Raw genomic sequence first — 12,892 nt, forward strand, 5'->3', positions numbered from 1 at the left:
CTTTTACACCAAACTCAGTATTGCTCTAAATGTACCAGCGATAAATCAGTGTCCACGTGTCCTAGCTATTTGTCACCTGAGGGTGTAGGAAGTGTCTGTGTGCCATCCCCAATGGGTATCATCCGATTTAGAGAAACTAAGAGTGTGTTTTGAAGTGTATTTTAATTGTTACTTATATATTGCTCCCTTCTGAAGATGCCTTATACAACTGACTGTGAAATAAATGAATAATTGTTTTATCAAGAAACCTTCAATGTAAGTGTTTTCTTAAGTAACTGTACTGTGAAACTGTGTCACAACATTACTGCTCACATTGACCCCTCTTGAGATAAGCCTGGCTTCTCAGCCACACTACCAACCTGTGTAGTTCAGACTTATACCAAAGGTTGGGTCCCTATTGCTAGGAGGTCAAGGTTATTGTAGTGCACCCAAAGGGTACTGCATACAATCTTGCCTTACAGGGGCAGACACTTTCTATGCAACGTTATGCAGCCCGGGAGTCTTGGCAATAATGGGCTCCGCTCCCCCACCCCCCTTACCCCAGAATCCCCCTGCTCCTTTTTGGTGAAAGGATCCCTGTGCGTCTTCACGCAACGGGGTTCCTTTAATTTATTATTTTTTATTATCCCCTACAATGTGTTACATTTGTTTCTCAGAGGGAAGTCTTCACCTTTTCATTGCAAGGGTGTTCAGCTGCAAGGTTCCTGGAATTGAGATCTTAGTACCGGAACCAACCAAAATTAAATCCTGCACCCAAAAATGACCTCTGCATCCGTGGACCAAGCACAGAAGATGGTGTCCCCAACGGAAATTCTAACCTCAGCAAAGATCTCTGGAGTAATCTGCATCAGGCAAATTAGTTAACATACCTCTTCCTAGTCTGTCCCTATCTCGCTCCTTCCTGACTTTGGTTGGTGGAAACCTGGTCAAGGATCCCTTCCTAGGCCTTTCCTATTGCATTTGGATTGAGAGAGTTACTTATCTGAACTTTCCTTAACTTATATTTAAATTTGAATCATAGCCCCTGGCATTGTCCCATCACATAGTAAACCTACCTGAAAAGTCTAACTTTGGAACTGATAACCTTAGGGCTCAAGCCCCCAAACCATTTTAGGTGTGGACTGCCTATGTGTCAGAGAACTGATTCTTGTTACTCTAAAGTGATTCTACTGAACTTTATGCATCTGGCTACTTATGTTTTACACTGGTTTTTATCCATTTTCATACAGCATCAATTGACAGGGATAAAATGCAACACATTGTAGGAATAATAATTAAGTCAGTTTCCCCATATAACCAAATCCTTCCTAAATCCTATCCAAAGCAAATCCTTATGATATAAAATATTGAACAATCTTGAAAAGCAAACCTCCCATAATAAAGCAACCAACAGTTGGAAAACAACACTTATAAAACACATAAGAAATACACACTCACCCTACACCCCCACAATACCATCCCACCCCTAAATTTCCATTAATAATGCATCCTTGCGCAGAAAACTCAGCCATATAAATGATTAAATGGCGCCCATAGTAAAAGGTATAGATCCTTGCGGCCCTTATTTAGCAACATCACCTTTTCATAACTGGATAGAACCTGTAACTCCACCAACCAGTCTTCCACATGTGTTTTTTTCCGAGTCTTCCAAACTTTTAAAATCTGCTTTGCCGCAACTAGTAAAGCTGTATTAATCAATTGCACATACTTCCCAGCAATCTCACATCTCCCTCCACGCGACACCAAAACTACTTGTGCAGGTCTCCTGGGGAGCTTGATATTCAGCATCACACCCACCCTATGAAACACTTCTCCCCAGAAACTTCACACCCTTGATCAGTTCCAAAGCATGTGTAGGTGCCCCAGAAACTTCAAACCCTTGATCAGTTCCAAAGCATGTGTAGGTGCCCCAGAAACTTCAAACCCTTGATCAGTTCCAAAGCATGTGTAGGTGCCCCTGTCTCCACCACAGCCCTAACATGTATCAATATCCAACAGCCCCAGTCCTGTGATGCCGCCCTAAAACCTTTAGTTGGATTAACCTCGAATTCACATCCAGTTTGTACCTTTATCAAACTTTTAGCAAACCCTCCCATCACATGCTTTCTAATGTCTCCTAAGCGTGGATATATATATATCTTTTTTATAGTGTTTGGAATCAATTGCCTAGAGGTTTTATTTGCTTAGTATGTTTTTAAAGGCCTGATAAATCATTGTTTGTTTCCATACAAACTGGAATTATTGGAGTGCTCTGTGTGTGCCTCATTGTAGCCTAGACCACTCTCACACCCCTCCTACTTCTAAGCCTTACTGCTCTGCTACCTACCTTGATTGGGTTTGGCTAAACCTTAGCGTCTATCGTGTTCACCATAATAGGTTGGCCTCCCAAAGTCCACCTCCAAGGTTGATTTTGGAAATCGATTTTACCCTTAAGTTACAGTATTGTGACCTAAGGTTTGTTAGGTGTAGTGTGCTATGTATGTATAGTATGACTCCCCTTTTACTATTCTTGGCTTAATGCATCTGTTTGACTGTGGCCTGGATGTGGGTCCTTGATTGGGTCTTGGATATTATCTCATTGTGCCCCGACATAACATGTGGCTAAAGGCATGGGTTTGGCGATGAGGCGGCTGTATGCAGCCTTGGTGGCCATTTTGCATCCATTATTTGACATTATTTTGCCTTCCTTTTGTGGCATATCTTCAAAAGAAGAAGCTTGAGCATCAAACCTCTTTCTAGCAGTAGTTACCTCTGCAGCGTCCAGAGAAACCGGCCTCGGTCTTAGAATGCTTGTATTTTTTTCAATCCAGACTTTGACCTTCAGGTAGGTGTTTAAAGGGTCAATTTAGTTTTCATTTTTACAGATTCTAACAGTGGGATGCAGTGAACCTATTGACCCGGGTTCGTCCAGGGTTTCCGTTAAGTCTTTAGTTTCGTCTTGTTCTGGAGTTCCCTTAGTAAATCTATAGGCTTCTGTTTTTAAGAAGGGTATCGTGTGAATAGAGAGCCCTTTTATGTGATTTTATTTTTTCTTTTTGTGGCCACAGAATTCAGAATTTGGTTCTTAAAGTTAACCATGATCACTAATCTATGCTTCTTATAAATCAATGAAGCATAGAAGCTTTCATCCGAGCATGTTCTAAGTGTGATGTCTTCTACTAATCATACCTTCGTATTGGTAATAAGAAACCACATAGAAAACCTGTGGACCTCTTTAAATGAGCGCTGAAATGAATATCCCTCTTCTTATTGCAGAGAAGGAGCTGCAAGATGAGCTGACAGATGAGCAGAGCGGCAGTGACGAGGCCAATGAGGAAACAATCCAAGACGGCGATGTGAGAGGCTTGTACTTTGAGCAGCTGAAGCTTAGAACCGACACTATTGACAGGACAGATTACACAAATTTCCGATTCCTACTCTGGAAGGGGATGGCAGAATTCCCAGAAAGGGTGGAGCCGAGGTCAAGGGAACTATCTCCTCTTCTGCTAAGGTTTATTAGGTGGGTGCCTGTTTAAGAGTTCGGGAGGGTAAGACTTATTCTGCAGCCTTACAATGAATGCCTTTTGAATCACAAATGTTGCTGAGTTTCTGTGGTTGTTCCTACTCCTCACGCTTGAATGTGTGAATTTATTTTGTGACGTAGCATTGAGGCGCTTGTGTCAATAGAGATTTCAGTCCTGACTTGAAGCTCTGTTGACCTTTACTCTTTGTTCATGGAAGGATTTATCCTTTTACTTTCTGGCGATTTGATGTGAGGTAATAAACTAGACTTCCTTGTCACACTCCCCTCTTTGGTCCAGTACAAACCGCGCCTGGAGTGCGACAGTGAGAGTGCAGTCTGCTGCAGCAGTTGGCCAGTCACCTCTGCTGAATTCAGTAGGAGCCGAGTGCATGTTTAATCTGATACTAACTTGTTATAACGATTTTGATAAATGAAGCCCTTATGTGCGTTCCACAGTAAATCAGTCGGCGAAATCGCTACAACTTTCAATCAACCAGTGAAATCCATCATCCAGCACAACTTGCATACTCAATCTGACAGGCAAGCCATGGGAATTTCATCAACTCTGAAACCCCGTGGCTCTAATGGTGGTGCCTGAGCCCATAAAGGAAGTAAAATCGTCACAGTGGGTGTTCAGGAGGGTGTTGCGTTCACCAAAATTACATCTTTTTTCCAAAACAAAAGTATTATTCCCCCTCTGTGCTTTCCTTTGGTGGGCCTTCTACCTTCGCAATATGAGCTGGTGAGGAGCATGTGTAACACTCCAACTAACGTTGAATTCCTTGACTAAGTTCTATTCTATATAAACCAAGTGGACATGGAACCGCTGATGAGCCCGGCAGTTCATTCGGAGCCGGAAGTGCCAGTCGCTACCGTCTTGCAACAATTGGGGAAATCCTCTAACCTTGTCTTTAATTTTGACAAGGGCCGTCTGAGTGTCTCTGTGGGTGCTTGTTAGGGAAGATTTTCTTATTTGTGATAAATCTTCCTGACCTGTGTCAACCCCAGAACGTTTTGCTTGGACTTGGGGATTATTTCTCCCTGTCCCTAGTTGAAGGGGAATATTTTTTCCCCTCTCACCTAGTCTTTTACTCTTTTTTATGGATTCCCTTTTTATGTCTCACCATATGTGTGATTGAAGGTATAGTTTCCTATAAGCTTTGGGCTTGGGCTGGGTTCCCCCTTTGGATTCCCTGTTAATTTCTCTTTAATGTACTCGGGTGAACTACTGTTCCCAAGGGCTAAAGCGGGATTTTCATCCTCTTTACGTTTTATATAATGAGCCAGCACACCCCACCATATGTGGATTGTATTCCCCTCTCCCCCCAGGCTTGAGAGTGTCTGAGAAGGAAAGAAGTGAGGGAGGTGTCCAATACTTTGCAGCCCTTTACCTTCCACCTTGGCTGAAAGGATCCAAGTCTCAATGGGGGGCTGGCTGTTTTGATTGGACAGCCAGACCGCCCCTTTCTGTAAGAAGTTGTGCTGGAGTTCCTGATAAATACTCCAAACCTGGAATCTGCTGGCAAGTCGACCACTGGAGCTGAAACCGAAGAGGAAGATGAAGAAACGATAGCTGTAGCGATTCCCAGCGACCGGAGAGCCTGCTGTGTGACCAGAGCCTGATGCAACCCTTTCTTCAAATTGATCTGGGGATCCCGAATGCAAAGACTCCTGCGCAGAGGCTGGTGGGATCCACTAGTCTAAAGAAGACCTGCATTTTGAGCCATCCCTCGACGTGCTTTGACCTTGCTAGGAAATAAGCCGGCAATGCCCTGGGACCTCGTGCCTGAGTGCAGTGCATGCTCTTCCGAATCCGTCCGAAACTTTGGTCGACTCCTGCTGGATTTCCAGGGACGCGATTCGAATACCTGAAGTCCCCTCACCAGTGTGCTGCATCCTGAAGGCATCCACTCCGAAACGCTTCCTTTCTCCTGAGAGACTTTGTGGCTTTGGGTAATACTTACCTTAAATCTTGTGTGAATTATGTGAGGCTGAGCAGGTGATTTCTGTGGTTGGGAGTTTGCCAATATCACTTGCACTAGCCCAGGCCTATTGCTGGAACACATATAGGGCACCTTCTCAGAAGTCCCTGAACACTTTTAACTAACCCTGAAAGTGAATACTTGTTTAAGAAGATCTCCTGTGGAACTTTCTTTCCTGCAACTGAACCCTATCTCAACCTGCCTACAGGTGGCACATAGACCAATAGTTTCCTTCTTCAGCCTCTGACAGAACTCATGCAATAGACTAGGGACGGACTGGATAAGAAAAGGCTTCTGCCTGGAAAAGTAAGAAGTGTAAAAGCACTTACTTGCTAAAGAGGTTGGTGTGTTAAATGCATCTCTGTGAAAGAAGTTACAAAGGTTCATTACTTTTATGCTTACCTTCGAGTTGCATTCTGCCCCTCTAAAAAGTATGTTAGTTTACTAACTTTGAATGGTGTTTCCCTCGAAGTAATACGTGTTGGTACTGCTTTAGTATTCTTTACTCAATGAGTGTAAAAGCTCACCAATAGTGTTTACCTACCTGGAATAACATTGTGTTCTCCTTAAAGTGTAATTGGGTCTTAATGGATTGCCTTTCTCCCGCAGACTCCTCTTTTGATATTCCCTCTAACTTTGCTGCTTTGAAACGTTTTCAACAGGGGGCATCGTGGACCTCGACCAGACCGTCGATCCGTCTTGCTCGGCGGCTGGTCGTCTGCTCCGGATGTAACATCAAGCGTTTTATAAATACCACGTCACTACGCTCCAACCTCAGTTCCTTTTTTCTGTGCGCTAACATGCTGCTTGGGAACACAGAGCTTCGACTCTCTCGATGTTTTCATCAGAAAATATTTTAATTCGTCAAATTCCTCAATGGGAGATGTCGGTCGCTCGGGTATCATGTTTCAAACGGTGTTCGATTTGTGGCACCAAGATATCCATCACTGACCCACAAGAGTTGTCTCTGGTGCCTCTGCACGGGTTATGGGACTGACGGGTGTCCGTTGTGTGCCAAAATGCAACCTAAATCCCTTTGCGATCGAGCTGCAAAAATCACTCTGGGTCGACTGCCTTCAAAATCACTGGTGCAGTCGATGGTTCGGTCTTCGGAGGCCGAAACTGAGGGGTGCACCTCTGAGATACATAGACGGAAGAAGAAACAATCCCACTCGAGGAGCCACTCTTTCTCGTCCCAAAAGAAGAAAAGGCATCACTGCCATTGTCGGCACTCCGAGTCGTCGACGGAAGAAGGTAAGCAGTCGGCTGGGCCTACCATCCACCAAGAGTGGGAGGATTTTAAATCCTCGATGCTTGATAAGTTCAGAAAGCATGCTGCAGTCAGCGTGGCTAAACCCCCCCCCCAGACTGCTGCTTGCCAGGTACGCCCCTTTCTGAAGTGGATGGGGCTGACTGCTGCTTGCCAGGTATGCCCCTTTCTGAAGTGGATGGGGCTGACTGCTGCTTGCCAGGGATGCCCCTTTCTGAAGTGGATGGGGCTGAGTGCTGCTTGCCAGGGATGCCCCTTTCTGTAGTGGATGGGGCTGAGTGCTGCTTGCCAGGGATGCCCCTTTCTGAAGTGGATGGGGCTGAGTGCAGCTTGCGAGGGGTGCCCCTTTCTGAGTACTTTCAGATAACTTGGCGGATGAGTGATTCTGGTAGAAAGAACCCTAACTTGGGGAGCGCAGCAGCCGTGCTTGTCATCATTCAGTTGCTTCACAACCCGGTGGAACTAATCCAGATGGTGTTAGGCCATATTTGAAGTGTTCAGTAAGTGTAGGGTTGGCAGAGGTAGCAAACCTCTTTGTTTGGCCCAGACTATCTTTGGCAGCAGTCAGCAGTAGATCAAAGCCAAGTGGCCATTGCGACAATACACTTCATGTGCCAAAGAGGGGTGTGATGCAGGGAGTGGTGCATAGCAACAGCATTTCAAAAGGTTCATTAAGATCTGTCGCCGATGACACAGCCATGAAGGGGAGGGTGTGCCTCCAGGGGCCACAACATTGTGGGGGAGGGGTTAATGGGTGGAGCATGGGCCTGGTGAGGTGTTCCGCAGTCATTTCTTATAAATCTTAGTAAATTGGGAGCACCCCAAGAAAAATACACTTGAGATGCCTAATACTCTAAATTGACTCTCTGAATCCCTCAATGCTTGTCTGCATTTCCACATGTGTACATTTCTCACTAGCAATCTGAGGAAACGAGGCAACTTTTATCTTTTTTGTCACCTCACACATTCTAGTGCCCCTCTCCCCACCCTCTACAGAATGGGCTCTGACCACTCCACAAACACATAGTTTTTAATGTCTGTCACGTCCATTTGTCATGCTTTTTGTAAGGCAATCGCTTCGGCCTCCAGTTGTGCTCAGGCTTGTGCATTTTTTTATTTTTGCCCGAGTGAAAGTCTGTGTCTTGATAAAGGTTTTACACCCCCACCCCAGTGTTCACTAGCAAAGTTATTGTTATCCTAGTGTTGCCCAGTCTCACAGAGATAGCAACGGATTGACATGAGGCCAAAGGTAAATTACTCACCTGGGTCAAGAACTCTAGAGTTTCAGTCAGGATGTGTCACTCCCTTCTATTAGCAGCCCACCATGCGGACATTTGTTTCAATTTCATGAGAAATATTAAGTGATATTGATTAATGCCAGTCGGATCACAGTAAAGTCATTATGCTCATGTTATAAACGTTGACTAACGAGATATATCCGACCGTTTAGAGCAGCTGTCCATGTTGCGTTTGAAAATGGATATAACTTGCTGCTCAGTGTTTTAATCTGCGTCTTTTCTATTTCTAGTAACGAATATTATCCGGCAGATTTATTGGTCGCTCCGACCCAGGACTTGAGAAAGAAAACCAAAAATCATACGGATCTCTTTGAGACAAAAGAGGCCGACGTAGAAGATGTCATGGAAGATGACCAGGAGCCAGAGGATGCGAAGTGTGGAGAGATGCAGAAGAAGAAAACTAGAAGAGCTGCGGGAAAGTAAGTACACTTTGGTTAACGAAATGTATCTTGCTTGCCCTTTTGTACTTGGAGGTAGTCGCCCACCCCCAACAACAAATATGTGCAATATATTGCAGAAGATGCCACCCAAGGTGTCAGCAAACTGGATCAAAACGTTCTGTCAAGCTGTTCCTGTTGATTTATGTAGAAGTTGTGTTAGGCAAAAAGCACACATTTTGCCACAAGTTGCCTCCCACCTGTACGTTGTGCTGGCTTTTCTGTGTTTTGGGCTTTTTCTCAACCATGCCTAATACAAAGCCTGCTTAAGGGTGTGGTTGTATTTTATGTGCTCGGCCTTAAGGACCCCTATGACTGCTAAGGCTGGACTCAAAGGTGCTACATATGTTCCAGAGAAGGTATCCCTTCTCAGTTATTCATGTGGTCAGGGTGGCATGGAGTTATCATTTTTACCTGTGGAGGAGGCAGTGCTTTTTGACCGCCTCCTCCAGTCCCTAACAGGAAATGCTGCCTTTGTTTGCTATGAAGACCTAATTATTATTATTATTATTATTATTATCATTATTAGGGTATTTATTAAGCGTGGACCTTGCTTCAGGAAGCAATGGCGCACTTTGCAATCATAAGGGCAACATCATGGTGAGGGGAGCATAGAAACCAGGGGGTGGGAAGCTTATGGGGAGAGGGAAGGTGGGCAATTCGTCAGCAAGGGATCGACAAGGAACCAGTGGGGATCAGTTCACTCAGTCTCAAGTAGTGTTGGGATAGGACTGTGTATTGACCTAGTAACCAGGGGAGGAACCAGTGGGGATCAGATCACCCAGTCTCAGGTAGTGTTGGGATAGGACTGTGTATTGACCTAGTAACCAGGGGAGGAACCAGTGGGGATCAGTTCACCCAGTCTCAGGTAGTGTTGGGATAGGACTGTGTATGGACCTAGTAACCAGGGAGGAACCAGTGGGGATCAGATCATCCAGTCTCAGGTAGTGTTGGGATAGGACTGTGTATGGACCTAGTAACCAGGGAGGAACCAGTGAGGATCAGATCTTCCAGTCTCAGGTAGTGTTGGGATAGGACTGTGTATTGACCTAGTAACCAGGGGAGGAACCAGTGGGCATCAGATCACCCAGTCTCGGGTAGTGTTGGGATAGGACTGTGTTTTGACCTAGTAACCAGGGGAGGAACCAGTGGGGATCAGATCACCCAGTCTCAGGTAGTGTTGGGATAGGACTGTGCATGGACCTAGTTGTTAGGGAGGAGACATTCCTTGAAGAGAGTCTTAAGCTCCTTCCTGAACTGTAGAAGCGAGTGGGCAAGTCTGATGTTGACAGAAGAGGTTCCAGAGTCTTGGGGCGTAGACGGAGGGGCCAGTCTTCTGTTTGTTTCCTGCCTGTACCAGTGGAGTTCAAGTCTAAACATGTTCTTCCTTCAGGTAGATCGTAGGCCTACAGAGGTGCTGAGTTTCTCATTGAGGTAGCTTGCGGACATCAGGGTGACATGCTTGTAGATGATGCAGCAGGATGTGAAGATGATACAGGCTTGCAGCAGGAGTCCTTTCAGTTAGATAAGGGTCGGGGTGATGTGGTCATATTTGCAGAGTCCTTTGAGTCGTGCTGCATGTTAGGCAAAGTTTGAATGCAGTACCGTCTGGGAACACTACAAACAACTATGACTGCAGGTTATAGGCAACCCAACCTTTGGTATAAGCTTGTACTATACCGTTTTGGTAGCGTGTTGAGCAGCCAGGCTTATCTCAAGAGGGGACATGTGAGCTGTAGTGGAGTTACACAAAGATTCACAGTTACAGGTATTCAAATAAACTCTTACACTCAAGGTTTCATGCATAAACAATTATTAATTTATCAATCAGTTATAAAGCCTTCTTTAGAAGGGAGCAATATAATAGTAACACACAAATACACTTCAATACTGTACACCGAGTTTCTGAATTAGACAAGGCCCTTTTGGGATGGCCGACAGACACAACCTCCACCCACAGGTGACTTCAATACCAAGGGTGCCGGGGACATTAATATCTTACTGTTGGCATTCAGAAGACTCTTAAAAAGTTGGGAAAAGGCAAAGGTTATTAGAACACAAGAAATTACAAATATTCATAAGCAGTGCAGATACTTTTAGAGTTCCCTAGAAGAGTTATTCAATTCAGTAGGCTAAGCCAAAGTCAATGGGCAAAAGTCTTCGATAAAGCACTTCTGGTAAGTAAATGGAAAAGTCTTTGCACAAGTTCTTAGGAGTCTTTGATGAAAAGAAGAATCAAATGTAGGGCCACAAGCTGATTAGGCTTGTGAGTTGTGGAAGTTACAAGCACTTCTACAGTAAGAGGTAAGTTCTCTTAGACTTATTTTACAGTACCTTGGTAAAGAAGAAAAGATGCAGCTGATGACGTCTGTTCCTGGGCAGCTCTGCAGATCTCACTGTTCCTGGGCCTCCGTCGTGGGGACAAGAGGGGAGGACGCTGGGGGACTCCTGCACTGGAACTGGCAACTGGCAAACTTCACTTTCAGTGGCTGTTTCGCGTTTCAGCTCCTTGCGGTACAGCAAATAGCAATAAGTGTGGTTCCTGGCTGTCAAGGTGGACTGACCTTGCTTATGGAGCCCCACACTCTGCTGAGGGGGCTCAGGCTTGGGCAGTCCTGCTTTGTGGTAGTAACGCACACAATCTGGTGTCCATCTCCCTGGCTCCTGGCTAGACGGTTTCCTGCAGCAACTCTAAGGAAATTCAACCAGCTCAGAGATGGGTGTCCACGTGGCTTACTTTGGGGTTGATTGGTCCCACCAACTCAAGGGGAGAAGTCGTCCTTGCAGGGGCATCTCTGTCGATGCGAACTTGGCAAGTAGTCACTGCAGCAGGGCTTCACCGGGCAAACCAACAGTCCAGGAGTTGCAGCAGGCCTCCTCTTCAAGCTCTTCTTCGGTTCCTTCGTCCAGTGGTCGACTCTGCCTTCCAAGCCAAAAGACTCGCCTTTCATCCAGTTCCCTCCCATTCATTCCAGCCTAGCTGTCACTCACCCAGCAGGGTGGCTGTCCTTGCTGAACAGTCAGCCAGCCAATCACCCCAGAGTGCATTTCGGTCTCCCAGGAGACTAAGCACAAAGAGTTTCGGGCACCTCCCTCACTTCCTGCCTATGCCAGACACTCAGGCGCCAGAGGCGGGTTTCTCTCAGAAACCCAGCCAAAGGCGAAATGAACAAAGAGACCAAACCTGGTTTGGTGCACAGAGAAACTCTCTAGAAGGACCTTCCCACAAAGACCTTGCGAAAAAAAGACCACCGGGCACCATTTTTTAGCAAAGATGGCTGTACGCCATTTTGAAAAAGGAGGCTCCCGCGGTTGCTTTACCGGAGCCACGAACGGTCGCAGTAAATACAAACCAAGGTAGTTCAAAACAAAACCACTGCCGCCAGCCAATTGAGAAAAGGGTAACATATAATATACTACATAAGAAGCTAGACAAAGGGGATACTAAGTAACCTCTCCAGCACTCTGTTGTATGATAGTGTGTGCTGGGTCTAGAAAGTTACAATGCTAAGTAGTCAATTTCACTTTACTGCTCTGGGAAACGGTAGTTGATCCCAGAGAAGGTATTTAAACCTTGGGAAATCTGGAAGACTTCCCTGTGGCACTGCACGGAAGGTGCTTTGTGATACAGTTGGAAAAGATGATGCCTATGGAGTTGGTTAGACTACATAACTTAAAGTAACAGTGTATAAAATCACATTTAAAATACATGAGAGAGTGGGAAAAAGGGTCTCACTCTCCCCAGGTAAAGAAATCAAGTCCTCAAAATCCAGCAAAGTTGCTGGGGGTCTCTAAGGTGGAGGGAATTAACACATTTTTGAGAATTCTCCTTAACACTGCAGCATGCAGGAAACATCTCAGGGGTGCCAGGGTAGTCGCTTGACATAATTCCAAAAGGGCATTGACAGGTTGGAGAGGACCAAGCTTTGGACAGCAGATCAGAAGTAATTTTCTGGGATGGAGAGCTTGATTTTCTGCAGGAAAGAAAGTTAGCAGCAAGCAACTTGTATCTTTCTTGTTATGTGCGGTTTGAAGGAGAGGCGTGTCGACATGAAGGGACTTGGCAGTGGTGGCCACCTGGTGTGTGAAGCCCTTGTGCTTCATAGCAGAGAGCCAGGTTGTGGTTGTTGGGGTGTTCGGTGTTGTTGGTCAGCAGTAGGAATTTAGTCTTGGAGGGATTGAGCTTTAGGTAAGCACTGAACATGGATCATTATGAGGCAGGCCTTGAGCCTGTGGATGTTTTCGATGGAGGATATTTTGAGGCAGCATGCTATCTGCATATTGCTGGATATGGATGTTGTGTGGAGGGAGGGAGGGAGGGAGGGAGGGAGGGTTCCAAGTGTTTCCATGTACGGATTGAAGCTCACAGAGGTCAGAATATATCCTTGCGGGACTCTACAGGA

General features: G+C 45.6%; 1 protein-coding gene across 1 annotated transcript in view; it reads left to right on the forward strand.

Moving 5' to 3' along the window:
• The window catches only part of UTP20 (UTP20 small subunit processome component), a 1,390,303-nt gene that overhangs the window by 461,421 nt on the left and 915,990 nt on the right, over window positions 1-12,892 (forward strand). Inside the window, exons 21-22 of the mRNA XM_069629877.1 lie at window positions 3,256-3,499; window positions 8,283-8,471. Coding sequence (XP_069485978.1) covers window positions 3,256-3,499; window positions 8,283-8,471 — 433 coding nt within the window. The remainder of the gene's footprint in view (window positions 1-3,255; window positions 3,500-8,282; window positions 8,472-12,892) is intronic.

The sequence above is a fragment of the Ambystoma mexicanum genome, chromosome 12, assembly GCF_040938575.1.
Source record: "Ambystoma mexicanum isolate Mex_15411 chromosome 12, UKY_AmexF1_1, whole genome shotgun sequence".
Classification (NCBI taxonomy): domain Eukaryota; kingdom Metazoa; phylum Chordata; class Amphibia; order Caudata; family Ambystomatidae; genus Ambystoma; species Ambystoma mexicanum.